General features: G+C 51.4%; 1 protein-coding gene across 1 annotated transcript in view; it reads right to left on the bottom strand.

Moving 5' to 3' along the window:
• Positions 1–8,850: 8,850 nt before the first annotated feature.
• The window catches only part of CACNG2 (calcium voltage-gated channel auxiliary subunit gamma 2), a 110,033-nt gene continuing 91,223 nt past the window's right edge, over positions 8,851–27,660 (bottom strand). Inside the window, exons 2-4 of the mRNA XM_055328878.1 lie at positions 22,591–22,674; positions 10,555–10,695; positions 8,851–9,487 (exon numbers count right to left, since the gene is read on the bottom strand). Coding sequence (XP_055184853.1) covers positions 8,952–9,487; positions 10,555–10,695; positions 22,591–22,674 — 761 coding nt within the window. The 3' untranslated portion in view covers positions 8,851–8,951. The remainder of the gene's footprint in view (positions 9,488–10,554; positions 10,696–22,590; positions 22,675–27,660) is intronic.

Below are 27,660 nucleotides of genomic sequence, written 5' to 3'. Positions count from 1 at the left end.
GCTCTGCCACATTCTGGTATGTCTTGTACCATGGCTACATTTTTTGAGCGTTAACTCATAGAGGTGCTGTATAAATGGTATTATGTATCAGGCACTGTTTTAATGCCTTTAGTTCATTTAGTCCACATGATGATCTTACCACATAGGTGCTATTAATATTATTTCTCTTTTACAGATGAGGAAACTGAGTCAGAAACTGCAGATTACCTCTGACTCAAGGTTAGGCTGCTAGTAAGTGGCTAGAACCAGGACTGAATCTGGGCAGTGAGACTCCAGAGCCCACCCTCTTAACCCTCATATCTTTCTTTCTTTTTTTTTTTTAAAGATTTTATTTATTTATTCATAATAGACAGGGAGAGAGAGAGGCAGAGACACAGCCAGAGGGAGAAGCAGGCTCCATGCAGGTAGCCTGATGCAGGACTCGATCCTGGGTCTCCAGGATCACACCCTGGGCCAAAGGCAGGTGCTAAACCTCTGAGCCACCCAGGGATCCCCCCCTCATACCTTTCGGCCTCTCTGCACTTCAGTTTCCATATCTGTAAAGAAGGTAGTAATACCTGCTTAACAGGGCTGTGATGATGTATGATTTGATAGTACCAGGTACATTGTAGGCTCTCAGTAAATCCCAGTTTGCTAACCAAGAAGGACATTAAAGGCTTTACTGTGAGGGCACTGGGGAGCCATTGAAGGTTTTTGAGTGAGGGAGTGATACAAACAGTGTTTTAGCTCAAGTGCTCTCCTTTCCCTCTCACTGCACTCAGGACCCACCTCTGGCCATTAACTACATCATGCCTGAGTTTCACCCCCTATGTCTTATCTCCCCTGTAAGAAGAGGTAGAACTATTTAAAGGCCATGAGAGGTCATTCTAGACTTCCTGAACTGAGTAGGGTAGGAAGGGATACTCTCTTCCTCCTCATGACAGGTGTTCTTGCTCAACTCAGAGCCTCAGAGCCTGTCTGTGGTCCTCTTCCTTCTCTGCTTCCAGCACTAGCCACTGAGCCAGGTGCCTGAGCTGTTCTCACCATTTACTTCCTATTCCCTGGGAATCCTTTGCACAGCAGTGTGGGTGGGCTGAAATAAGACTGGTAACTTGGTGGGAGAGGGAGAAAATAAGGGAGAGATCAGGAGAGCCCGTGCAGGAGTGGGAGCCTCAAGGAGAGAGGGGTTGACAGGGACATGGATAGATACTGAGAGGTTGGGGTTAGGGAGGAGGGAGGGAGGCTGGGTTCACTGCTTCAGGGCTGGGTGGGCCTGGTGACGAAAATGGGCCATCTCCCCCTGGACCAGTGTTCCTTCTTTCTAGGCCATGCTTTGAGCATGTATGGGTGCACAACATAAGCACACCCGTGCACACATGCTAGTGGCTGATAGACACACCTCATTCTCACCTGGTGCAGGAGATGCACAAGTAAGTCTATGAGTGCACAGACTAAGTGCAGAGAAATAGGTGCAGAGGGTAGGCATATCTTTGCTGAAGCACCACCTGTTCTGGGCCCCCACCCTGCGTCCTGGAGGAGGTGGAGGTCCCACTCCTCTCCATGCCGTTTGTACAGCTTTATCCTATTTCTTGGCAATCCTCTGTGTCTCTTCTGGCAGGAAAGCTCATATCCTTGTCATGTCAATACACTTGGGACCAAGATCAAGGACTAGGAGAGAGGACGTGGTCAATAAAAGCTGACAGACTGAATGAATATGTTTATGTGAGTGGGTCTAACTCCAGAAGTGTGTGTGCGTGTATGTGCATAAAAATATGTACATGAACACACACACATGCACACACACTGTGAGGGGGGTATGGATGTATCTCGAAGATAGGCAGGAGTGAGCCTATGTGCACACGCCATATCTACTGATTTATTGCAATGGTATGCCAGTAAATGTTTGATAGTCAGCTCTTCATTAAAAAAAAAATCCCTGGTTTATAGCATTTACCCCCTTCTGTGGTGTAAGCACTCCCTCCATGCCCATTTTCAAGGTGGCATTCTGGACACAGGGTTGAAGGGATGCACATGGCTGGCTCATGTAAGCCTGTAGGAGGCAGCCCCAGCACATTGCTGGATTTACACCTGTGCCAGCCCAGGGCAGGGGGAAGGCAGTCGGTCAAGCTCCTCCCGCCTGGAAGAAGTCTTCCCCAAGCTGGCCCGGAGACACTTCTTTCCAGAACCTGTGTACCTGGGGAGCGGATGGATGTTGGCTACCAGCCAGCTTTCTCAGTGGCCTGCTTGGAAGCCAGTCCAAATGGACGCTCCTTGTTAGGCAGGTCTAGACACTCACTGAGACATCAGCCTTCCCTCCCTGTGTCTGCACCCCTCCTGCAGACACTCCCAAAGCCTTTGGAGTTTGGGGAGGACCACACTACTGTGGCCAGGAGGCAACTCTTAAGCTTGGAGTATGAATGGAGGAGGAAGGAGAAAGAATTCTTCAAACCTCCATCAGAAGGGGTGGCTGAGGACTGTGGAGGTTGGAGGTCAGAGGTCAGGAGACTGGGGCCTGGAGCCTGCTTGAAGCAGTTCACTGTGCAGATGTGCACACATTGCTTGCCCTCTCTGGACTCCAGCAGTACCTTTTTACATGAATGGATGGGTCTTTTGCACGAAGGAATCAAAAGAATCCCACACTCAGACAAGAGGGACCCCTGCTTTGGGCATTGGGCTTTCTGGAACCTTACTCCAGCCCTCCTTGGGTCATGCCCCCCTCCATGGCGGGAAGAAGAGACCATAGTCCAAGGGAACATGCTTGCCCTGAGCCTATGCCCCTCTCTCAGACTTCTGTCTGGTGCCTGCTACTCTAGAACTTCTGCCCAAAGGATGCTAAGCCAGCCTCCAGAGTTGGTTACCATCCATCTTGAGGGTGGAGTGACCCAAGGTGTGGCCAAGTGGAGCTGGAGGTGGGTAGGGAAGGGGGCTGGGCTGGGGGCCAGGAGCCAGGGTGGGTTTGCCCCACACCACTTTTTGGGTACAGAATTCAGACAAGGTTGAGATTTCCAAATTCAAACCTAGTATTTTAGGTCAGCATAAAGAAATGTTTGTCAGGAGAGAAGGATGGAACATATTTTAAAGTTTGTTCATTTGATTCGTAGGTGTTAAATATTCAGATTTATGCTATGTGAGCTCCATTTGTACTCCTACCCTGGGGCCTGTGAATATTAGGGGTGAGCACGGAGGAAGAGATGCTTGAGACTGTATGGAAGGGCTTAGTGGTGTGGCCAGAGGGGACTTGGGCAGAGCAGAGACTTCTAAATGTTGGCCAATTCCAGGTAGAGTTTTCTGAGACCTCATGGGTGGGGATGGTCTTCTGTTAGATCTGTGTCACTTGGGTCTCCTCCACATACCATCTCCTTTCTCTTGGGCCCCAGGGAGATATGTACAATGACTAAGCCTCCTCTCCACATATTACATAGTGTCTCCCCTCCCAGAGATCCCATCTTCCAGAGCTTATGAAGAAACCTAGATCCATCCATGTCAGGACTGGGGTCATGACATCTGGGACCCTCCCTAGTCGCTGTCACTGTATGTTACCATGGCTGTTTCTAAGATCACACCCAAGTCACCTTTCTGGCTTTCCAAATGGAAACATGAAAATAATCAGGTCAGTAAAGCCCAGCCATTGTAATAAATGAGAATCTCTGTGCTTTTATTTTTTTGGTCTGTGATCATGGATGTCAGTAGGACAGAATGAAGCTCTTTTCTCTTTTCAGAACTATGTAATTTCATCTTAAACAAACTTTGGTCAGCTTTCCATTTTCCTGTTTGTCATGTGTTCGGTTGTGGGTCTGTACCTGACCTTGCTAGTTAAGGATAATAAATTCAGTAAGGTGGTGATGGGGAAGGTGGTCCCAGGGAAGCAATAGAAGAAGGAGGAAGGAAGGATTTTACAATTTGCCAACAGATGATTTCTTTTTTGTTTGCTTTTTAAATCTTGATTTGATTTGAAATACCTTCTTTCCTCCCCTCCTGCCTGTTCAGTATGACAATTTTTTTGAAAGTTAAAAGGAACTAAATTAAATGTATTTAATGGATTTTTGAGAGGTGTTTACTGCCCTCTTTCAAGTAGCTGATGCTGGCATTTTGACCAGACCAGGGCCAGACATGGGCGGGGTGGTTCTTTAGCTGCCTGCAAATAGGGCCTTTTGCCAATGTCAAGGGTCCAGTTCTCCTGTTGGCATCCTGTTATGGGCTGAATGTTTGTGGCCCCCTGAAATACATATATTGAAGCCCTGACCTCCAGTGTGAGGATATTTGGAAGTGGGGGTCTTTGGGTAATAATGGGTTAGAAGAGGCCGGGAGGGTGGGGCTTCCATGATGGGATTAGTGACCTTACAGGAAAAGCAAGAGAGACCAGAGCTTGGTGCCATGTGAGTCCACAAGAGAAGGTGACCATCTGCAAGCCAGGAGGAGAGTTCTTACCAGGCGCCGAATCTGCCAGCACCTTGACCTTGGACCTCTTAGCCTCCAGAACTGTGAGAAGTAAATGTCTGTTGTGTAAGCCCCCCAGTCTAGGGGGTGTCCTTAGAGCAGGCTGAGCAGGCTAGGACACATCCCATTTTGCCTTTCCTAGTTGTTCAAATTGGGAGAGTTCTGGGGTCCCTGCTAGCCCTTCTCCATTTGTCTCCCAATCCACAGTCCTCACCATCCCCTCCCTCAAGGCCTAGGAAGTCATCACAGTGGGTTAAGGACCATTAAGGATTGGGAGCTTGAGGGCAGCCCTGTGCATGGAGCCCTCTGAGTACACCAGCTGGGTCACATTCATTCCAGGCTGCACACTTTCATGGGGAAAACTGAAACCTGGAGTGTCACTGGGATGTTGAGTGGGGCTGGTTTTTTCTAAAACAGGAAATTCGACGACATCATGCTCATGCTTGAAATCTTCAAGTATCTAGAGACAATTGTGTTAGAAAGGGAAGGCATTCATTCAGTGTTGCTGGATTCAAAGGAAGATGTGGATTGAAATTCGTTTTGTAGAGGAGACTTTGACCAATAAATGCTGCCTAGCCCGGGCTGGGCTGCCTCTAGAGGGGATGAGCTTCCTGTCACTGGAGGTGTGCAAGTATCCTTCAGGGATATTTCAGAGGACACTTACGACCTGGAGAGTGGGGTCACTACTGCAATTGGCTTCTAGGCCTCCCATCCCCCACCTCTGAGGACCTGTGGCTTTAGCATTGTTTTAATTTTTTTTTAAATTTATTTATGATAGTCACAGAGAGAGAAAGAGAGAGAGGCAGAGACACAGACAGAGGGAGAAGCAGGCCCGTGCACCGGGAGCCCGAAGTGGGATTGGATCTCCAGGATTGCGCCCTGGGCCAAAGGCAGGCGCCAAACCGCTGCGCCACCCAGGGATCCCTTTAGCATTGTTTTAAATGGGATGCCAGGATCGGGAAAGCAATTAAAGAAATCCAGTGACGTGAGGACCAAGCTATAAAAAAAAAAATCTTTATTTCATGTACCAGGATTTTTTCTTTTTTTTTCTTTTTTTAAGTTTTCTGCTTTTTAAAATTTTTTTTTTCTGTTAACAGTCTGAAAAAAAAAAAAAAAAGGACCCACCAAGAAAATAAAACGGAGGTTGGTTTCTTGAACTGGTTTGAGCTGGACATGAGCAACCGTCCACCCTGGCAAGCAGTGCCCTCTGCAGTCCTGCTCCCGGCTCCTTCCCCCTAGCCCTTTCTCAGCAGTACTGATTTCACCCCACACCCAGAGGGCCTTCTTCCAGCAGGCCCAGGACCCAAGGCTCGGCCTGGAAAGAAGCGCCCGTTGCCATCCCAAACACCCTGCTGGAACTGGGACCGATTTTCCTCTTGGAACAGCACCTGCTTGCTTGCTCTGTTCTTGGGGCCTCTCCTTCTCTCTGGTCCTTCATCTTTTTGGGTTTGGGTTTGGAAGCTGGTGGGCGAGGGAGAGAGAGATTGTGATTTCTGCCCAGACTGAAGAAGTGCTAGGTCACCCACCACACTAGCCTTGGCCGCCAGTGCTCTGTCCAGAGCCTGTGACCTGCTGGGCCGGCAGATGCTCTGCCTCGTGGCTCAGGCTGAGTTTAGGGTTCCAGCTGCAGCTGACTTGGAAACAGAGCGTGGGCAGCTGGGAATGTGCAAGCCCCCCAAGGCCTTGATAGCCACTCCCCACAACTCCCCAGGGCTCAACTTGAGGAACTTAGGCCAGGCCAGTGTCGAGGAGGCAGAGCAAGACCCACTGATGGGTCTAGCAGGTGCCCTTCCCCTTCAGCAGAGTGGCTGGCAGGCTGGGCTGAAATGCACTCTCGAGAAAGCTGTTGGGTTTCTCTCAGTCTCAACTGACCCTTGTTGCTCTCAGGAGGAGGAGGAGCAACACGGGATGCCCCAGACTTCCGTGGTGTGGTGTCAGCTTTATTTTGGGGGTTGGTCCTCAACCTGTGACCAAACTTTGTCAAGCCATCCCCTCCATCCCTTTGACCTTGACCCCTCCCAGCAAACCTCCGAGGATCCTCTTTTTCTCTGACCCCCAGAGATAGCAGGAAAGGCCTGGTGGCTGATCTCTTCCCTCAGAGAAGCCCTCTTCACTCTCTGTGACTGGGTTCTGGCACTAAGGAAAGGGGATACGAAGTGAAGAGTGACTCTGGGGACCTTTGTGCCTTTTCCCCTCTGTTTGAATGGCAGGATACGTTTGCTCATACATGCGTATATTTGCTCTGACATTGGATGTGGGGGTTAGGGGTTTGGGAGCACAGTGAGGAGGCATATGGGGTGTGTGTGTGTGTGTGTGTGTGTGTGTGTGTGTCTGAGAGGCTGATGATTTAGGAATGTTCTCAATGTCTGGGGGCTGGATGGCTGCTATTTTGGTCATCCCTGGCATCTTCCTCTGGGCAGGTGGCAGATCTTAAAAGTCATTGACACTAAGATTAAGAATAGGCCTTTGGAGCTCATCTAGGTCAATCCACATGCTTGCATAGAAGGAAACTGAGGCCCAGAGAGACCATTGCAGCAAGGGATTCCAGAATCCAGAGCTGGATTTTAGACAGGGGCCCTTTCCATGCATGCAAGTGGTGTGTGTGTGTGGTGTGTGTGTGTGTGTGTGTGTGTGTGTGAGTATGTATGGTGGTTGTTCTTGTCAATGGCTTTGGAGGACGGGAGTCAGCGTTCTCTGAGCCCTGCCTCTGGCTTTGTATGGAGAGGGAAGTGTTTAAACTCAGTGTGTATCCTGGTATTGGAGCTTGGGGCCTGGAGGGCTGTGTCTGTGTGTGTGTGAGTATGTGGAAGTGTGTGTACGATCTCCTTCGTGTAGACCAGGTTCTCCATTGTGATTCTCTCTCTCTCTCTCTTCCATATTAGCAGCACCTTCCTGGTATAAGGAAGAGATCATAGAACCTCCCTGCCGCTCCCCAGGGCCTTCCTCTTCTCCCTCCATCTTGAGCTCAGCCCTGATCTCTCCCAGCAGGTTTTGTTTTATTTATTTTTTTAATGGATTTGTATATTTGTTTTCTGTTTTCTCTTTACAAGTTCCCTGCTAAATTTTAAGTCCCCCACCCCACCCCATTGTTTTGTTTTCACAGTTTAAAGCTGGAAAAGAATTAAAAGAAAAATACTATCTGATTTTCTTGCAAGTAAATCCACTTATATATTTACATTTATTTATAGTCTGTGGTTTTTTTATTAAAAAAATCACCACTTGTTTTTCCTTTTTTTCTTTTGTAAAAAGAAACCTTTTTGCAGTGTCATTGTTGGACCTGCTGAGCCCCAGGGGGGCGTCAGTGAGTCCAAGGACCCCCAAAGGGTCAATGAGCCCCCTTCCCAGGGGGCGGTGGGGGGCTTCTGAGTTTGGGGGTCCACCATCGCCCCAGGGTCATCAGGTGGCCCTGAGGTGAGAGGTGAGGAGGGAGAGCTGCTTTATATCCCCCCGGGGGGGTGAGCATCTCCTGCTCCCAGGGGCAGGAGCTTGGGGTGGTGACCCCAAAAAGCTCACCCTGAGGATTCCAGGGTTTCCGGGCATCTTGCAAGCCAACGGGCAGCCATCCCCTCTCCGTCCCCTCCCTCAAGGCCTAGGAAGTCATCACAGTGGGTTAAGGACCATTAAGGACTGGGAACTTGAGGGCTGGGCAAGCCCCAAGTGCACCCCCCTCCAGGCACCTTTCGGACAGGAGGGACCAAGGACTTGAGTCACCTGGAGGCCTACAATTGCCCCATAAATGCCGGGTGGAGCCGGCTCACAAGCCTTGGAGCTTGCCCAGCGTTCCTGGGGCACCCATCCAGAGGCTCCAGGGACCTGGCAGTGACCGAGGGGCTTACCTGGCCCCGAGGCCCCTGAGTCTCCACCCCCCACTTGCCCAGGGAGGCAGAGCCCGCTTGGGGTTAAAGAGAACAGAAACTCTCCCGCATTAAAACAAAAAGTAACAGAAACTCCTGATAAATGAAGAGAACATTCCGCTTCCTTTCTGCTCTTCGTTTTTTTTTTTTTTTGCTTTAATGTTAGTTAGCTTGGTTCCCTTTTATTTTTTCATTTAAATTGGTTTTTATTAAATGTTAAAATAATGGTACATGGGAAATCATGCATTTTCTTTTAGATTTATTTTCTATTTTTAATTTTTTAACCTCTCTCGCTGTTTTTTTTTAAGTTTATTTTGCGTTCCCTCGGTTAGTGTTTTTTTTTTCCACATCTCCTGTCCTTTTGCTTCTATGTTCCTCTTATATTTTGTTCTTCTTTTTTTTTTTTTAAATTTACTTGTTATGTTTTTCTCTTTTTTTGTTTTTTTGTTTTTGTTTTTTTTTTAATGTTTTTTTTTTTGTTTTTTTTTTGTTTTTGCTTTTGGAAGGTCTCCCCCCCTCCCGCCCCGCCCCTGGATGGTTGGGATCCCGCCCTGTGCCCCGCTTCCCCTGCACCTCTGGGCCCACTGCGCGGGCGGGCGAGGGGGGCACCCCACACGCCCCTCCTGCGGCGCTGCCAGGCTCCGTCCCCATCCATCCCCCATCCCCACCCCGCGGTGGGCTTCATACGGGGGTGGTCCGGCGGTTGGCTGTGTTGGAGTGGAGAGAGTCTTTGTTCTCCTTCTGGATACAGTTGTGGACTTGGAGGAAGCTGTTGTCTCTGTCCGAGTTGTAGGTGGCGGTGGGCGTGGTGGCGGCCTTCAGGGGGTCCCTGCTGAGGGTGTACATGGAGATCTCCGTGGACGGCAGGGTGTTGAAGCCCTTGATGCCCACGGGAGAGGCGTCCCTGGAGTGTGAGGGCTCGGTGGAGCGGGAGCTGGAGCGGCTGCGGCGCTGGTAGCGGTAGCGGTAGCTGGGGATGCGGGTGATGGCCGAGGCCTGGAGGTAGTCCGTGGCACGGGCCGTGGCCCGCAGCTGTTTGTGCCGGTCGATAAACATGTGTACCGCCAGCACCCCGACCATCTCGGCGATGATGAAGGACAGGGCCCCGAAGTAGAAGGACCAGCCGTACGAGTAACTATTCTTTTTGGAGTCGCTCTTGGAGGGGTCTCCGGCATTGGCAGATATGTACACTATGATGCCAATGATGTTACTCAGACCTGCGGGCCCGGCGGGGGAGATCAGAGAGGGGTGGTTAGTGTCCCAGGCAGTGTCGGCCCCGAGCTGGACTTACAGGGGAGGGGACAGCTGGAGTGGGGCCTTCCCCTCTCCAGGGCTGCCAGCGCCAGTGCTGTAAGGGGCTGGTGGCCAGCATCAACTTGATAGTTATTTGATGAGCCACAAGGGGAGGGCTAATGGAAACAAAGGTATGGGGGGGGGGAAGAGAGAGGCCTTGTACCCCCCACTGAATAATAGTAACAATAAATATTGTTTATGGAGCATGTGCTACCTGCCTTCACCGGAGTGCTTTCCAGGGAGTTTGCCAATGAAGCAATGGAGCGCAGAGAGGTTAGGTAACTTGCTCAAGGCAGCACAGAGGTTTGGAGCCAGTATGACAGGGGGTTGAGACTGGCTCCTGGAGCCAGACTGCCTGGAATCCAAAGCCTTTGTCAGGGTAACCTGAGTCAGAGTTTCCAGGTCCGTAAAGTGGGGAGGATGATAGGGCTCGCTTTTGCAGGGCTATAGAGAGGATTACATGATTTAGGACTACCTGTGTGGGGCTGTTGGGGGCCGGGGTGTGGTATGTGCTACTTAAACATTCATCATTCTTATTAAATGGCTCATGCTACAGCCGTGTGCTTTTTCTGGCATCTGAAGTGATACAACTTGTCCCATAAGGGGCTGAGGTATGTGGTTTTAGGTCCCTGCCTGCTCCCACCGGGGTGGGACAGTGAGGGGACAGGGCAGGGAGTCTAGGCCGGTATCCTGAGAGGGACCTGGGATTTGGGCCCTTTTCTAAAAGGTGGGAAGAAGGTGGTCCACTGGGCTGAGAGACGGGGTCCGGCAATGTTTCTAGAGGACGCAGTGGGGGCTTGGCTGTTGCTATGGGGCAGGAGCCCCAGCACAACCTGCCTTCTCTGTGATGTGACCTGTTGCAAGTCCTGGAGGTTCCTCTTCTCCCTCCCTCCTCTCTCTGCCAGTTCTTCCCAGCGGCCCAGCTCCCTAACCTCAGCTTCCTCCTCGCGGTGAGCCTGGGCTCTAGCCTGCCCAGCTCAGAGCCCATTACCTGCAGACACGAAGAAGATGCCGGCACTCAGGATGATGTTGTGTCGAGTCTTGTAGAACTCGCTGGCTGCGATGCAGAGTCCACCCATGAAAAGCAGAATCACACTCAGGATCGGGAAGATGCTTGAGGCCCTCACGGCCCCTGCGGGACACCGAGAGTCAGAGAGAGAGAGAATTGCACAGCTGTGAGGCAGAGGGACGCACAGAGGAGGAGGCAGTGGCCCACGGAGCCAGGGTTTCATGGACACAGGGCCAGAGCTAAGTTCGCTTAGGGAGGGAGGGAGCCAGTGCCCAGCTCGTAGCCCTTTAGGGGCTCCTCTTTGCCTACAGGCCAAACTCCAGTGCCTCATGAAGTCTTTAGGGTCTCTGTGTGACTTGGCCTCTGCTACCTCCAGCCCCACGGCTCCTGGTCCCCTCCCTGTGTTCCCTCATGTCTAGCCGCAGCATATGTCACATGTCATGTCATTAATGCTTCTGGCTTTTGACATACCTACCCTTCTTGCTAGAATGCTTTTCCTATTCTTTCTGACTCAGCAAACTTCTCTTCAACCATCAAGACTCAACTCAAACTCGCCTCTTCTGTCAAGCCTTCCCTGACTTCCCTGGGCAAAGTTATCTGTCCCTTCCTGTGTGGTTTGGGACACCTGGGGCACACGGAGAGGCAGTGTGTCATCATGGTAAAGGAGCCACATGGCTCTGAATCTGGCTTTTGCATGTATTAGCTGTGTAGGGTTGGGCAAGGTGTCTCTCTGTAACTCAGTTTCCTCATCTATAAAATGGGAATGGTAATAGCACCTGCCTCCTACGATGGCTGTGAGGATTAAATGAGTCGATTCTGATAATGCACTTGGATAAGTCTCTGAGGACATGTAGCGAACGCTGGGTAAGGGATAGTATAGGAAAAACTTGTTCTGTGTATGCTTCCACAAGCCATGGGGCCCCATGAAGGCGGAAACTGTGGCTTTTTTTAGGGGGAGGGTCTCTCTTTTTATTCTGTCCCCACCACCTCGGTCAGGTCAGTGCTGGAGACACAGTAGGCCCCCAATGCAAGGTCATTGAGTGAATAAACAAGGTGAGGAGGTCCAGAAAGAGGAAGAAGCAGACATGCCCAGAAAAGAAAAAGTGAAAAACAAAACTCCCTAAAAACGCCTTCAGGGTAAGGTGAGAAGAAAGGACCGACAAACAGGCACAAGAAAAGAACACCCTAAGGAACATTTTACTCCCACATATGGGAGGACAGGAGGACAGAGGGATGCAGATGGCTGAGGGCGGGGGGAGCAGCCAGGCTGGCAGGAGGCATCTGTGGGGGACAGTGTCCAGATGGGGACCCAGAGGTGTGGGGTCTCCATGAAGTGTCTCTGGAGGGTAAAACAGTCTTTCTCTCCAGATTCAAATAGGCGGTGAGTGACCTCAGGGCTCTGAGTCCTGGGAGCTGTGGGCCAGGCTGGAGGCAGAGCATCTGGAGGCTCACGGGAGGGAAAGGAGGTTTCCTTTACATGTTTGGGTTGTTTAAGTGGCTTCTGAGGAAGTTGGGTCCTGGTTAGAGGGCGGGTTGGCAGGATGGGGCAGGGTAGGGGTGCGTCTTGGAGAGGAAGGTGCCAGGAGTAGAGCCTCCCTGGCTCCCTGCCCCTTTTGGTGGCAGTGTGGCCACGAAAATCTGTGGAGAAAAGAGGTTTTTTTTCAATACAGAATTGGAGGACTTTTTCCAAGAGGATTTTAGGCAGTTTGCTGTGATGTGTGATATAAAACTCCTCCTCTCTCTTCCCCGTGGATCTTCAGGAGATCCACACAGCTTACTGATGCTGTTGGGTGAATGGGTTATTTTAGGGGGACTTGAAGAAGAATGAACCAGCACTAGGGGCCAAAGGATGAGGCCCATGGGGAGTGGGGGGTGGGTAGCAGCTGGGTTACTGGGCAGTTGGACTTCCTCTCCCGCGGGTGGGGTTGGGCCGTCTCCCTCCCAGGTCTGAGTGGATACTCTCCCCCAACAAGCCATTTTAAGGTAACAGTTGTGTCGCCAGCCCGATCCCCCAGCCCCCACACCCCTACACACGCATACATAATGCCTGGACATGCACACCTGAGTGCTGCCTGAATCCTTATCTTCATAAGCACAGGGGGATGGGGGAGCTTATTAGAAGACTCACGAGAAAGTAAAGAATCTTTGATAAGCACCTACTCTGTATCAAATCTTGAATGAGTACCTAATATACATTCTCTAATTTAATCCTCCTAAGAGCCCCATGGGCTGTTTTTTAGCCCCAGTTTATAGACAAGAGACCTGAAGTTTAGAGAGGCAAAGTAACTTGCCCAAGGCAGCCCAGCTAATGAGTCAGGATTCAAGTTCAGATCAGCCCAACTTTTGGACCACCCTATACTCTCCCTACAGGGCTCCTAAGGAGCCTGGGAAGGGTGCTGCAGAGTCCAGGGATCTGGGTTTGGGGTCCCAGCTGTGCCGCTCACTTGGGCAGAGACCTCAGCTTCTCTGGCTTTCCCGTGTGTAAAGCGGGTGTGGACCTTTAGATGATTTCTTATGCTTCTGCCCTCTCCATGTGGATATGATTTCTGACCAGCTGGAACTGGAGGGTGACAGCAAAATGGAGGCAAGAGAGGTTGGTGTGACCTCTGAGGGGCAGCAGCGGTGGTTCAGTTGAGCAGAGGGGAGGAGGAAGGTCTCCAGTCTTTTCCCTCTCAGAAAGCAGGTGCTTCCTGCCCACTGTATACCTGTATTTGGCAAACCCAGCCTGCACCCTCTGAACAAATGCCTCACAGGCAGCCAGGGCTTGATGGTGTCAGCTCCGTCTGCTGCAAGAGCCCCGGATGTCCCAACTCAGCCTTCCAGCCAGCAGAGAGAGGGAGCTGGGATGCTGTGTGTGTGTGTGTGTGTGTGTATGTGTGTGCGCCTGCCCATGTGTGCAAAGACAAGATGGAAGGGGGCAGGAGAGAGAGGTCTGTTATGTTGCAGCCAACAGAGAGTAATGTGGAGGAAATGGGACCACTTCGGAAGGTCCTGAAGCAGCTAATGATAAGCTCTAGAGCATGGCAGCCAGCAGGCAGTACAAAACAGAGGCCTCTCCGGCAGAGCCAACCCAAACACCAGCCTCTTGGAAGAGGTTTGCCCAGTACGAAGGAGACAGGGGACAGACAGCCAGTAGACAGCACCATGCCTAGGAAGGCTAATGTTTTTAGGACCCAGATTCAGGCTGGGCAGGAATTGGCTTCAGAGCAAGCAGGGACACCTACGTTGGAGAAGTTTCTTGAAGGAGGTCTTTCTGGCTGGGGGTGGGGGTGGGTGGGTGGAGAATTTGGGAATTTACTGCACCTGAGTACTTATCCTGGCTTTGTCACTCACTCACAACGTGGCTGTGGGCAAGGGTCTCTACCTCTCTGGGTCTGTTTTTGCGTCCTGTAGAATGGGAAAAGTAACCCTAATAGCCAGCTCATGGGAATGTAAGGCTCTGCGGCTCGAAGGGCAGTCGGTGAGCCATCCAGGGAAGCGTCACGGGAAGCTTGTTAGAACTGCAGATTCTCAGGCCTCCCTCTGCAGCTGCTGAGTTAGAATCTACATTCTCCTGAAAGTGCTTAGCACCAGCAAATGCATGGGAAAGTTTGAGAAGCCCTGTTGTCAAGATTGAATTGTATAATTTCTTTACTGATTCTACCCTGGAAAGTGATAAAAGGTACGATTTTTATTACTTCTATTGTCCACCCCCTCCCCTTTATCCAGATGCTGCTTCCCCACGAATCGTCTTGTTGATTCCCACTGAAGCTGGTATGGTTTTAGCACTAAAATCTGTCATGAGGAGCAGAAGGTATCTGATTTATTCAATGAACAAATATTTATTGATCTCCTATGAGTGAGCATATGGGACTACGCAGTACCTACCAACATTTATGGAGCTCTTCCTATGTGCCAGGCCCCATCCTGGCACACGGATAAACCCATTTAGACTTCATACGAACCCCATGAAGCCATTGCTTTGGCTTCAAGGAGATTACAAATACCTAAAGCAGGTATTGGCAGACTTTTTCTGTAGAGGGACAGCTAGTAAATATTTCTGGCTTTGCTGGCCATATGTTCTCTATTTCAACTACCCAGCTTAGCTGTTGGAGCATGAAAACAGCCTTAGGCAATATGTAAACAAGTGAGTGTGGTTCTTTTCCAATAAAACTTTATTTACAAAAACAGTTGCCGGGCCAGATTTGGCCTACTGGCTGCAGTTTGGCCATTCCTGGTTGAGAATGTAATATGCTGGACTGGGGAAAGGCTGCATGGTTAGAGTTGGGAAATGCTTTGTTTTTGACTAGCTGTGAGTCTAGTGAATTAATAGAGACCAAGTGCCTGCCGCTGTGCCAGGTTCCATGCTGGGCATGGGTTCACCCAGTGAGGAAGTGGAGAAATTGGGCCGTGAACCCAGGCCGTCTGCCTCGAGGGTCCGTGTGTCTAACCACTGTATTCCCCTGCTTTCAGTCCTGCCTGCACTTCCCACCCCTCAGACCATCCTCTGAGCTCATGTGGGGGGCGAAGAGGGCTGCCCTGAGGGAGTGATGTTGGAGCTGGCATCTGATGCATAAGGAGAAGCTAATGGGGCCGAAGAGAGGCAGGGTGTGGAGTGTTCCAGGGAGAGGCAGCAGCATGAGTAGGCTGGAGGAAGAATCCTTGCTCACAGTACTGGAAGACCCTCAGTCACTAAGAGCCACTGGAGAGCCTGGGGGGGCTCTAAAGGAAATGAGGCAGGCCAAGGCCAGGCCGGAGTTGGGGGGCTCACAGGGTAGATGTGCAGGCTTGGGGCCCAGAGGTAGGGTCTGGGCTAGTTGTAAATGGGGTTTGTAGACACAGAGGTGAGCACAGGAGAGCCTGCCTGTGGAAGAGTAAGAGGACTAGCTAGCTGTAGGGTTGGGGGAGCCCCAGTGTTTAGTGATGGCTCAGGAGGAGCTTGTGCAAATCATGCAGCAGTGTGCCTGGTTTCTATTTCCTTGTCTGGATTAGATGATCTGTAGGGTCCTGTCTGCCTTTGATGGTCCTGTGCACCCCAGAACCTCCCATCAGGGTCCCCTCGGCCAGGCCAGTACACCGTCTTAACCTATTCCTGTACCATTTGTGCTTTTGATCAAAATGTTTGTCATTACCGAGTATATGGAGGGTGGGCTCCCTATTTCCTGGGCATGGTGCTCAACTATTTTTTTTAAGGTTTTATTTATTTATTTATGAGAGACACAGAGAGAGGCAGAGACACAGGCAGAGAGAGAAGAAGGCTCCCTGCGGGGAGCCTGATGCAGGACTCAATCCCAGGACCTCGGGAATCATGCCCTGAGCTAAAGGCAGATGCTCAACCACTGAGCCACCCAGGTGCCCTGGCGCTCAACTCTTTATGTCTATTATCCCACTTGGGATTTGGTCCCTTCTCACAGGATGGGATCACCCAGGAGTGGCTCAGGAGTTGCTTCTAGGGTCTTCCTTGCTCCCATCCACACTGTGCTGGATGGGGTGGCCAGGACCACAAATGTAGGTGTGAGCATGAGTGTATGAATGTGAGGGGAGGGGGGAGAGACAGTGGAGGAAGGAGAGAGAGGAGGTGTTCCTGGAGGGGAACAGACTTGGGGAAAGAGGAAGAGGGGAGAGAGATGAGTTGAGAGTGGTGGTTAAGAGTCTGGGCTCCACAGGTGGCCTCCCTGGGGTCCCATCCCAGCCATGCCCCATTGGCAGTATAGCCTATGTGCCTCCCCTTTCTCATCTGTGTAATGGGGACACCAACAGTACCTGCCTCACAGGATGTTGTGAAGGGCAACGCAGATAATGTATAAAGTAGTCAAGTGTACAGTATATAGTGATGTAGGAAAAGAATTCCGGAAGCTCTGTGAGCTTCCTTGGGGATTGCCATCTGCACAGGTGCCAGATGTTGTCCCAGTCTCCATTGTCTCCAAGACTGGTGATCAGTGGCACCAACTCAGGGAGAGGCAGCCTACGTGCTTCTCTTGGCTGTGCTGCCTGCCCTCCTGAGTCTCGGTTGTCCCCCTGCCATAGGGAGATCATGAGCACAACCAGCTCATAGCCTGCGATGAGGAGTAATGAATCAACACATATTAAGCAATTACAACAGCACCTGGGACATGCCTGGGATGTGCCAAGTACCAGGAAATGTTAGTTCTTGTGGCAGAAGGAACTGTTGCAGTTTCTCATGGGCCCGGGGTTACCTAGACTGTGTTTATCACAGTGCAGGTTGTGAGTCAGGATGAGGTGATGAAGTCAGCGTGCTGGGTGCAACCAGCACTTAAAGAAATGAACCAGGACAGAATTGAAAGTGTCAACGTGTGCGGCGTGTGCGAGGTCAGCACCGTTTTGAGAAATGTTTGCTCTGGTTGCATGATTGTGAGTGAGTGTGTGTGGCAGCTTAGGATGTGTCCAAATCACACCATGACCACTGGGGAATACCAACTCCTATTTCCTGGACACACAGACACACACCCTGCAGGGACCCGCAGACACGAGGCAACACACAGCCACTTTCATATTCAGACAGACATTCCAACGTATGGACACACAGGCACCAAAAGACACAGAACACAGCATAGACTCACAAAGGCAGACACACGGACACATGCTGACAGTCAAAGGAAGTCACATCCAGGTCACCACTGTCTCTGTTCTTCACCTGCTCTCAAGCTTTGCTAAGGAGGGATAAGGATGAGGAAGCACCTGAGCGGACACACAGGTGGCCCCTCAGAGCTCGCTGGGAAAAGTTCTGGTCATCTTTTGTTTCTGGGTAAGCTAGCGATGGGTGGGTGAGGGCCACACTGGCCACACCTTCCTGGGGCCCAGATGTCAGGAGGCCCAGGGTGGTGACCAGGGCTTGTCACTAGAAAGCCCCTGGACTCTATGGTTCAGAAGAAGCTATGGAACTCCTCAAATATGCATGGGGTTTGCGGGGTAAGAGCATTCATCCACTCATTCTTTCATTCATTCACTCATCCCATCAGATATTGATTGGGTGCCTTCATCTGCCAGGGCCCCCAAGAGGCGCTGGACAATGCCCAAAGCTTGGCCTGATGGCCTGAGAGCAAGTGATCCCCACTTTCTTTGCCACCCCAGGAGATGAGCTCTGTACTCCCACCCAGCCATGCCCTGCTGGTCTTCTCTCTCCTCCCTCTCTGCTCTAGATCCTCAGTCGAGCTGGTGGAATGAGGATGGTAGGGGTGACCCAGGGTCACCTACTAGCCACCCTCCTCAGCCTCCTTCCCCGGGGCCTTCTCATCTTCCTGGTTTCTAAGCCTTGGCATCCTGGGGCTCAGACCCTACACCTCTTCTCTGCACCACTGCCTTGGTCCATTCATCAGGTCTTGTGGCTTTAGACACCATCCACCTGCGGACAACTGGCACACTCCTGTCTTGGGGCAGGACTCGATCTGGGAGTCCCAGACTGCAGGGCATCTCCCCAGGGAGTCCCATAGGCTTCTCTGACTTAATGGAGCTGACACTGAGCTTCCCATTCTCCCCAATCCCAGCCTTGGACTCAAACCTTGACTCCTTCTTTCCCTGGGAAATCCACATGCAGCCTTTCAGGAAATCCAATGTGCAGTTCCTCAGGAATATTTTCTGGCTCTGACCCCTTCCCACCTCCTTCAACTGCTTCTATCTTGGTTCAGGACGCCACCTCTTGTCTAGATTATCGCCAGCAAGTTCCTAACTGTTCTGCCTGTTTCTGTCCTTGCTCTATTTCAGTCTCTTGTGAATGTGGCAATCAGAGGGTCCTGTAGGATGTGAGATGGCATCACTCCTGTGCTCAGACCTTCCCATGGCTTCCTGCAAAACCTAAGCCCTTTCTATGACCCACAGGGGCCCTGAACCTCTCTACACTGACTCTTCCTTGGCTCCCCCTTGCTCACTCTACTCTTGTCTTTCTGGCCTCAGTCCTATTCCTCAAATATTCCAGACCTGCTTCTGTCTCAGGGCCTTTGCACTTACTGTTCCCTCTTCCTGGAACATTCTCCTCTTGGCTTTCCACATGGCTCCCTCTGACCTCCTTCAGTCTTTGCTCAAACTTCACAAGGAGGATTTTTATTGTTTATTGACCTCTCCCCCGACCCTGGAACTTCCTATCCCTGTTTTCCTGATGGATTTTTCTCCATGTTACTCCTCACAGTTTAGCAGACTATATAATTAACTTGTTAATTTCATTTATCATAAATTGCAAATGCCACGAGGGCCGGTCTTTATTTTGTCTGCAGCCAAAAAGGACCCATGGCCCCTGGGGAGCTCAGATCTCTTCTGGCCTCTTGAGTACCAGGATGCTCAGCCCCACAGAGCCGAGAAGAAGACCTCAGAGGGTTTTTCGGGAATTATGGCTCTGCCAGGCAAGGCCCACAGTCCCATATGGTCAGGCCTTGGTTCATTCCACAAGTGTGCTGGCCCTGTGTCAGGCCCTGAACAGATCCTGACCCTCGGTTGAACAGAGTCCGGTAGATTGTGTCCCCGACCTGGGGAAGAGCAGGTGCTCCAGCCACCTTTCTGGAGCCCACCCTGCCTGCCCCGGTGCCCCTCTGAGTCTGAGGCAGGCTGGTGTCAATGGTCAAAGCCAGAGTGTCTCTCTTTGCTGAGCGCCTTTCCACTCCCTAGGTCGCCTGCCCCCATCCTGTTCCTCCTCATGGTCCTCTGCTGTCCTTTGGAAATCCAGCAAGGGCCTGTCCCTGGGCCCCCACCCCCATTGCCTGGCCACCCCACTCCTCTCAGCCCTGGCTCCCAAACAGCCCCTCACTTCTTGCCATCCCCACAGCTAATGCTCTGGTCGAATGGCCAAAGCCTGTCACCAGGATGTCCGGGATGTCTGTGAGGGCTGCAACAGCCTCCACTGGTCTCCCTGCCTCCCTGGCCAGCAGCCAGAATTGACCTTCCAAATCTATCTCCTGCCCATGGTTCCCATCATACTTAGAATGAGATCTGATTTCTTCCCAACATGATTAGGCTCCTCTACTCCCTCTCTGACCTCCTGCTGTGGGATGCCCTCCATTTGTGCATTGTGCTCAGCCAGTCTGGCCTTCCCCCCACCCCCAAACACTCCCTTCTCCGCCCTGCCTTAATAAGGCCTTTGCTCTTGCCATTCCCTCCTCAGGCATGCACTTCCGCTAGATCCTCTTAGCTCTTTTCTTCATTTAGAGAAGTGACACCCCCCCCTGCTCTCCACCTGCCCCCTCACTCTCTGTGCCCTGAAAGCTCTGAGACTATCTCGGGGTTATCTGTGCTCCTGCTTACTGCTTGTTTCCTCCTTCCTGCTTGAAGAACATCCCCTTCGCAGAGGTGCCAGCTTTGTTTTGTTCATGCTTGGCTCCCCTGTACCAACAACAATGCCCTGCACGGAGAGTGCTTAGTCAATGTCTCATGAAGTAAATGAGTTGAATGCCTCTAGAGGCCAAGTCTCTTTCCTTCTGGAATGACCTCTGGTTTGGGTTAGGGACCAGGCTCCCTCTAGCACCACACTCTTGCTTCTATCCCTGCCTGTGTGAGGGCCTGGGCCCCTTTACTGGCCTCCCATGCCACAGACTTGCGACTGAGGATGGGTGTAACAGACCTGAACTGGGAGAGGCTTGGGCTCGGCCCACCCACCTTCAGCCCCGCCCACTTCCAGACGCAGCCCCGCCCACCTCAAGTGCTCCCACCTCTTGAAGAAGCTCCGTGGGCCTCTCTGGGCCTTAGCTCCACCCACTTCAGGGGGACTGGGGATCCTTCTAGAAGAATGATCCCTTCCTTCTAGATTCTTTAATCAACCAGGTTAGAGCTTATTAAGTATGAGAGAATCTGGGGCACCTGGTTAGCTCAGGTCATGATCCCAGGGTCCTGGGATGGAACGTTGGGCTCTCTGCTCAGCAGGGAACCTGCTTCTCCCTCTCCCTCCACCTGCCACTCTGCCTACTTGTGCTCTCTCTCTGTCAAATAAATAAATAAATAAATAAATAAATAAATAAATAAATAAATAAATAAATAAAATCTTAAAAAAACAAGAAAGCAAATCTAATTAGAATCTATTAGGATTAGAATCTGTTAGAGAATGATAGGAACTCACATCTTCCAACTTTCAAAAATTACTTTTGTCGCTTAGCCCGAGATTAGCACATTATAGATCAGGGGTCAGCAAACCATGCCAAAGGCAGCCTGCATATGTCTACAATACTCCAAGGCTGTATGGCCCACAAAGCCTAATATATTTACTGTCTGGCCCTTTATGTAGAAAAAGTTTGCTGACTCTCATTACAAATACTTAAAAAATACTGTTGGATTAAGTAGGCTTAAATCAGAGCCTTGGAATCCTGCCCTGTTAACACCACCACTTCAAGTCTTTTGTCTGGGGACACCAAAATGAACCAAACACTCTAAGCTCTTCTCTCTTTAATAAGAAGGATATGGAGGTATGGAATAGGTAGTAATAGCCACTGAAGAATTCTGCATCTGTCCTTTAGTTAACAGACAGGCATTTATGGAGCACCTCCTTTATTCCAGAGGCTGTTCTAGGCATAAGCAATGAAGTGACAAAGTTCCTACATAGAGCCCCCGGTGTCTGGCTGATTATATATCACATCCTTGCTGTGCTCAACCAGTGTGGTTCCCGGCGTGAGGCTCAGCTTTCGCCTCCCACTTGCACCTCCAGCAGCAGGTGGCATCTGTGCCATTGCCCCCGTCGCCCAGGGTCCTCCCTGCCAGCTGGGCCTCCTCCTGGGGCCACGGATCACACACCGTTCTTTGACATCGATGTCCCCAGGGCTGAGCACAGGCCCCAGCACACAGCCTCAGCCTGCCTTTCTGCCACCACCAGGCTCCTTCAAGAGCCTCGACATGGTAACGGGGGATGACAACCAACCGGTCTTTTAGGAATTCCACTTAAGAGCAGTGTCTTTTGGGAATTCATCAAAGGAAATGATGAGCATTGTAAGATATTTTCCTCTCTTTAAACAGAAATCTATAAATTACATCGTGTTCCCTTCCTTTCTCTGCCTCGCTGCCTGGCTGACTTTGTGTTCCACGGGCTTTTCAATGAAACCAGGTTGATTCCAGGCTGACCCGAGAGTTGGCTTTGATGTGAGGAGTAGTTATTGAAAGAGACAGGGTGATCCGTGTAATGAAATGCCTCCTACACTTTCCATAAAAGTGATCGGAGTGTGATGCTGGCCGTTCTGCTGTGGGGGATGGGAGGGAGGCTCTAGCAGCCTCTGAGCAGCTGGGAAAGGCACCGGGGGGCTGAAGGTGGGCACGCTCCCGGGAAGAGAGCAAACCTCTCCTGGAATAAGCCTCCTGAGAGCAGAGCTTTCAACCACTTCTGCTCAGGTGGCTCTACTGTCCCAGGCGTCAAGGACCCTCAGCCCCTCTTCTGGAAATCCCTTTCTCAGGGAGCATTTTACCTTGTTAGTTTTTGCTGATTCTTGAGAAATTTTCTTTGGGACTCAAAATGCTTTTTCTGATAATATGCCTCTGGTGGATTTAAGGTCACAGCTAATACTTCAGGATTTAACCCGGATTCAATTGTGGGGAAAGAAGAAAAATCTAATGTTTTGTCTCAGTAGACAATCTGACAATGCCTGATGAGTTTCTTCATTTGGTTATTCAATAAATTTTACTGGGTGCTTATCATTGCTGGGAATAGGAGCAAGTAAACAAGATAGGGAGGATCCTTGGCCTCACAGAATTGGCAGGACTGCCAGGGAGATGTTTACTCGAATAGACAAGGAAGGACCCTACAGCATGATAAATGTGCTGTGCTCTGGGAACCCATTCAGGGGCATGGAGGACTTCCTGGAGGAGGTGATGTTTCAGCCTGAGACCTGGAAGATGAGTAGTAGTTTATCAGACAAAGAGAAGGGAAGAGTGTTGTAGGCAGAGGGAACAGCATGCTTGAAGGTTTTGGCCTCCGGGCAGGAGGAGGGGAGGGAGGCTCAGCTTTTTCCTGCCCTCTGCCGATACAGGGATCTCTAGACAGTCCTGGCCTTCGACTCTCTGGAAGTTGCAAGGACAGGACCGACCACTAGAAGGGAGAAATAAATTGCATGCACTCACGGAGGAAATATTCTGCTGTGTCAGCTTCGTAATCTGCATCCTCTGGGAAGTGATCGATTTGCTTGCAGAGACCTTTGAAGTTCCCTGGAAAACAAGAGGAGAAAGGACACTTGAAACATCAGAGTCTCTGGGGGGCTCAGCGCCCACAGGCCTCTTGCTGACTTCTCTCCCTCTTCTGAAACTGGCTCAGCCCTCTCCCTGGCCCCTGAAGGAAGGTATCACTTGGTCTGTTTGGACATCTGCCCGGTGAATCAAAACACTCACCCCCGCCGTGCTGCGGAGAGGATCTAAGGCCCAGGACTTCAAAACCCAGCCTTCCATCCCTGCGCGGAGGCTTCTGAGGATTAGCTGAAGCTTGGCGGGCAGCAGAGGTTTGGCTCGGGGCTGGGGACTGCCACCGAGCAGGCTGTCGGAGCCGGTCAGTCCTCAGCCTCCCCGCCCTGGCTGGGCTAGGAGTCACCTCGCATTTTGCATGCCAGAGAGCAGATCTCTCCCTCTGCGGAGAAGGCGGACCCGCGTGGATGCTGACAAACATTCCCACAGCCTGTAAACGAGCTTGCAGAGCGCCTTCCCATCTGCAAAGCCTGGAATTCACTGTGCCCAGGCCCCAGCTGTGCTAAAAATGCTCCGGGGTGGGGGTGGGAAGGAGGTTGAGCCCCACCCTGGGGGCTGGACCCTCTGCCAGGCTCTTGAACCTGGGCTCATCGTGGCTCTACCACAGGCCTCTCAGAGGGGTATTGTCTCCTCCACTATACAGATGAAGAAACTGAGGCTCCTCCGGGAGGCTGCATGATCTGAATAAGTACTCGGGGGCCAGGAAATGATGGAAGTGGGGCTCAAAAGAAGGCCTGTTGACTCCAAATCTTTCCTGGGGCGATGGCTGAGAAGGTGAACAGGGGCACAGGTGAAAACCCAATGTCACAGTGGCCCCCCCCCTCCCCACCGCCAACAACCACTGTGATGAGTGAATGAGCGACCTATTGAATGCGATCTTCCTTAAGGACCTGCTCGGGGTAGAGCTTGTGAGTAGGTCTGCTTGGTGACAGCAGAAGCTTTGGTCTGTTGCACACACCATGGTACCCCCGGCAGCAGCCCAACTACAGCCAGTGTCGTAGAACTTTCTCTGAATGCATGAATAACCCACCCTGTGCTGGGAGAGGGGGCAGCTCCTATAGCTGGGCTGCCTGGAGGAGGTGCCTGCTTCCTCGTCTGAAAAGTGGAGACCAGAGCTCTCCCTTTGTGCATCGTTGGGGCGATTGGATGTGCTGACGCATATAAAGTGCTCAGAGCGGTGGCTGGCTCGTTGGGAAGAGTGCTTGGAGGCATCGCTGTGAGGGAGAATTGGACACTGACTATATTCAGCCACTGACATTTGGGATTTTTCTGTGACAGTAGCTAATATAACCTAATTAATACCATCCTCAGTACGAGTTAGCAATTTATTTTCCTATAGAGTGCTGAACCTTCAGTTCCCGCAAAGTAGGTTTTCTTGTGTCCTATAGATATTTTTTTTTGTCCTATAGATATTATTTAGGAATTTTAAGGCATTCTTACGTAGACCTGTATATATCATATACACCTGCTTGTATAGGATACACAGGTGTACTTACATAAAGATAAGCGTTTTAGGCATTTCTAGCTATTATATGTTGTAGAAAAGATGGTTGACCCCCCCATTTGCTGTCTCTGCACCAAATTCACCCCCTTTCCTGCCTTCTGCAAGAAAATCAGTTCCCCAGAGCGCATTGGGGACTTAGGGTTAATGTCACTGAAGCTTTGTGGCGTCTATAGAGCACCTTGGTTCACTCAAAACACTCCCCTGGGGCAGGCTTCCCCTCTAAGTATTCTGGGCGGTCCTTCTTCTTGCTCACCCCTGCTCCCCATGTCTCAAGAATTCACCGGAGGCCTCAGTTCCCTCTAGGACTTCTCCCTTCCTCGGACCACACATCCTTCTCTCCCGAGATGTCTTTGTATCAGCTGCTAAGAGAATAAAATATCCTCCCTATTGTTCAAATGACAAATCAGTATATTCGCAGAGCACTTTGCAAAGCACTTTCATTTTCTCTCAATTCAATCTGACAAATATTTTGTCAGTGCCAACCCAGATCTTTATAAGGGGCCTGTGCAGGAGGTGAGGTGCAGATCTCACTACTGTTGTGCCCCGAGGCTCCTCACAAGTCAAGGACGGTGCTCCACCCTAGACCAGGGCTCCTGAGTGGTGCCTCTAGTCTCTCCTCTAAGGGCCCCGTGCTTCGCACTGGCAGCCCAAACCCTTGCCTGCTCCCTTTGCAGTCTGGCTGCTCCTCTGCAGGAGCTGTGCCCAGCCCTTCTTAGACCATGGGCTCCTAGTGTGGTGCCCGGCACAGAGGAAGGGCTCAAGAGATGCTACGGAGAGGCTGTGTGAAGTCACCAGCGGCCCAGACTCTCCAGGGTGAGCCAGACCTGGTATCCACCTGCCTACCTGATGTGTCCTGGCACAGGTTTCAAAGGCACTGTCCATTCAGTACAGCCAACTCTGAACTTCTAATCCTTCTCTCAAGCCTGGTCTTCTGGAGGCACCGACCAGCTCAGGGAATGCCTCTCCATCGCTGCCTGTGCCAGCCCGAGCCCACTTGTCACTGCCTACACCTCTTCCTCCTCACTGCAGGCTCCATCGCTCAGGATGCTCTCAGTATCTCTCAAAACTGTCAGTTTCTCTCCATTGGCAGCAACACCCACGGCCAGGCCACCCTCCTGGCTTCCCTGCATGGACTATAGGGGCCTCCCCACCCATCATTTTGTACCCACTCTTATCCCTCCCTACAGAGGAATCATAGTGATCCTCTGAAAATGTAAATCTGATCAAGCCACTTCTAGCTTGAAACACTCAACGCCTTCCCAGTGCTCTAGGGAAAACTCAGCATCTTCAAGAGGCCTGACCCTGATCTCTGTCTGGCCTTATTTCCTGCCCACCTCCCTTTCTGTGCACATGTCATCTCAGCTGTTCTTCATGCATGCTCCCTCCTACCACAGGACCTTTGCACATGCTGGTCTGGCTGCCTGAACCCCCACCACATCCTTTGTTATCTCCTTCCCTCAAACCTCCCTCTGCCTCCCTGCACTGTGTAGTGGGGTGTCTGCTGCCCTGCTGTCCATTCTGTGTTGGGGGGAGATGTTAAAGCATGAGCAATGCTGGTGGGAATGTTCTAGTAGAGCGGGAAGACGTGATGACCAGAGAGAGGAGGGAGCAATGCAGGAGCAATATGAGAGGGGATGAGGTCCAGGACAGAGGTGCAAGGGTGGCTTCCTATGGAGTGGATGGTGGTGTGTCTACTGTGGCAGAGGGGAGGATGCCACTTATGGGTGCAGGTGCAGGGGAGGAACAGACATAGTGGGAGCTGTGACACTTCTGGTTGTTTCTATTTTCTTGAAGAAATGGGAAGCAGGATCATTACTGGAGCATGAGGAAGGGGAGGCAGCATTGGAGATTTGAGAATGGAGGAAAGGAGTGGTATTTTTCTCCAGGAGACGAGGGGAGAGAGAATGGACCAGGCCTGAAACACGAAGCATGTGTGTCTGGGCCTTGAAGATCCCTTTGAGATTCTGTGGTTTTCTCTAGTGACATTTAGGGTGTGGCTGAGTCTGGCTGGAGGGTTGCCTGTGGAGTGGGGGTCTGTGAGATGAGGACAAGAGCAGGGGTAGGGGAGGCAGTGATTATGAAGATGGGTCAGACTCTAAGCTGAGGGAGGGGGCGAGGTGGTGGGGTCAGTGCACTGGGAGCCTAGGTTAGGGGTCAAAAGACTGTCAGGGGAGAGGGCTGATGAGGGTGAGCTGGAAGGCTGGGGCATGGTAGTCAGAAAGTGGGTGCCAAAGATTGAGATTGTTGAGGAGTGTGGTGATCAGACATGTCAGGGTCAAGACAAGACCATGAACTGGGTGGTTCAGGTTGGGTGGAGGTAGGGATGACATTCAAAGTATTTAGCGACCGGAAAGGTCATACCAATTAACATAGACGACAAAACCAAACGTTCACCTTGACTCTGCATATGTGATCAAGTACGTGTTTGGAAACTCCTTACCAAGTTATGGTTGATATGCAAAGGATTCATCACATTATTCTGCTAAGCCCTAAGTCCTCAGTTGGTTTTTAGAAACTATTGGTGTGAGGCTCTTTCAAGCTGAATGATGACCCTGTCTGGACCATGATTTGACACAGGGAACTGTTCCCGGTGCTTCCAATGCTCCTCTGTTAGAATAAGACTTGTTTCATCTCAGTGAGTACAGAATTCTCTCCTGCCTTGTCCCATGCCATTCCATGGGGGACTTCTTCCAGAAGGTAGCTCTCCATCCTGGGCCACCCAGGAGGTGGGGAGGGATGCTCCTGGGGATGGTGGGGGAGTGGGGGGTGGGGAGGAGAAGAGCAGGAGCTCTTATGGAGAAGTAGTGCTCTCGTGGGTGGTGGGCCCAGCCACTCTGGCCGAATGAAGGTTCTGTTCTTCTGAGGCCCTTGCCCATCCCCGCAGAGGCAGATGTCTGGGCTGGGCCCACGGCTTGGAGAACTGCAGGGCCTGGAGCACAGAGCTCAACCCTCCACCCATTCTTGGGGAGAGGGGAGAGGAGATGGAGCCTCAGTTCCAGCCCCTCCTGCCCTGTCTGTCCCAGTCAGGAGCCACCCCTACCCAGCCCAGACCTCTTCCTGTGCTTCATGGGGCTGATTGGTGAGCAAGATTTCAGCACTTAACAACCAGGGAGGCAGGACCAGTATGGGCTGGCTGAGCAAAGGTGGGCCAGGCCAGGTACCGGGGAGGCCTGTCTGCCTGATTTTGAAATCCATGAGGGCTGCAGGGTGGCCTCAGAGAACGAGGTAGGCCAATGCTTGACTCCTCAAAGAATGAGGGGGAGGCCCATGTTGGGAATGGGAGGAATGAGTCGGGGAAGAGAAGGCTGGGTGAGTTTCAGAGAGGCAGGGCTTTAGGGAGGAGGCAGTGAGGAGCAGGGAGGGTCTTAGCACCTAGGGGGTGTGGGCCATACAACATCCCCTGTGAAGGATCGCAAGGGGGTGGTGTCCTCAAGGGACAGCGCAGTTTCTAT

This window comes from Nyctereutes procyonoides, unplaced genomic scaffold (assembly GCF_905146905.1).
Source record: "Nyctereutes procyonoides isolate TBG_1078 unplaced genomic scaffold, NYPRO_anot_genome, whole genome shotgun sequence".
In the NCBI taxonomy this organism is placed as follows: Eukaryota; Metazoa; Chordata; class Mammalia; order Carnivora; family Canidae; genus Nyctereutes; species Nyctereutes procyonoides.
The sequence above is the reverse complement of the archived record's forward strand: the minus strand, read 5'-3'. Positions and strand labels throughout refer to the sequence as shown.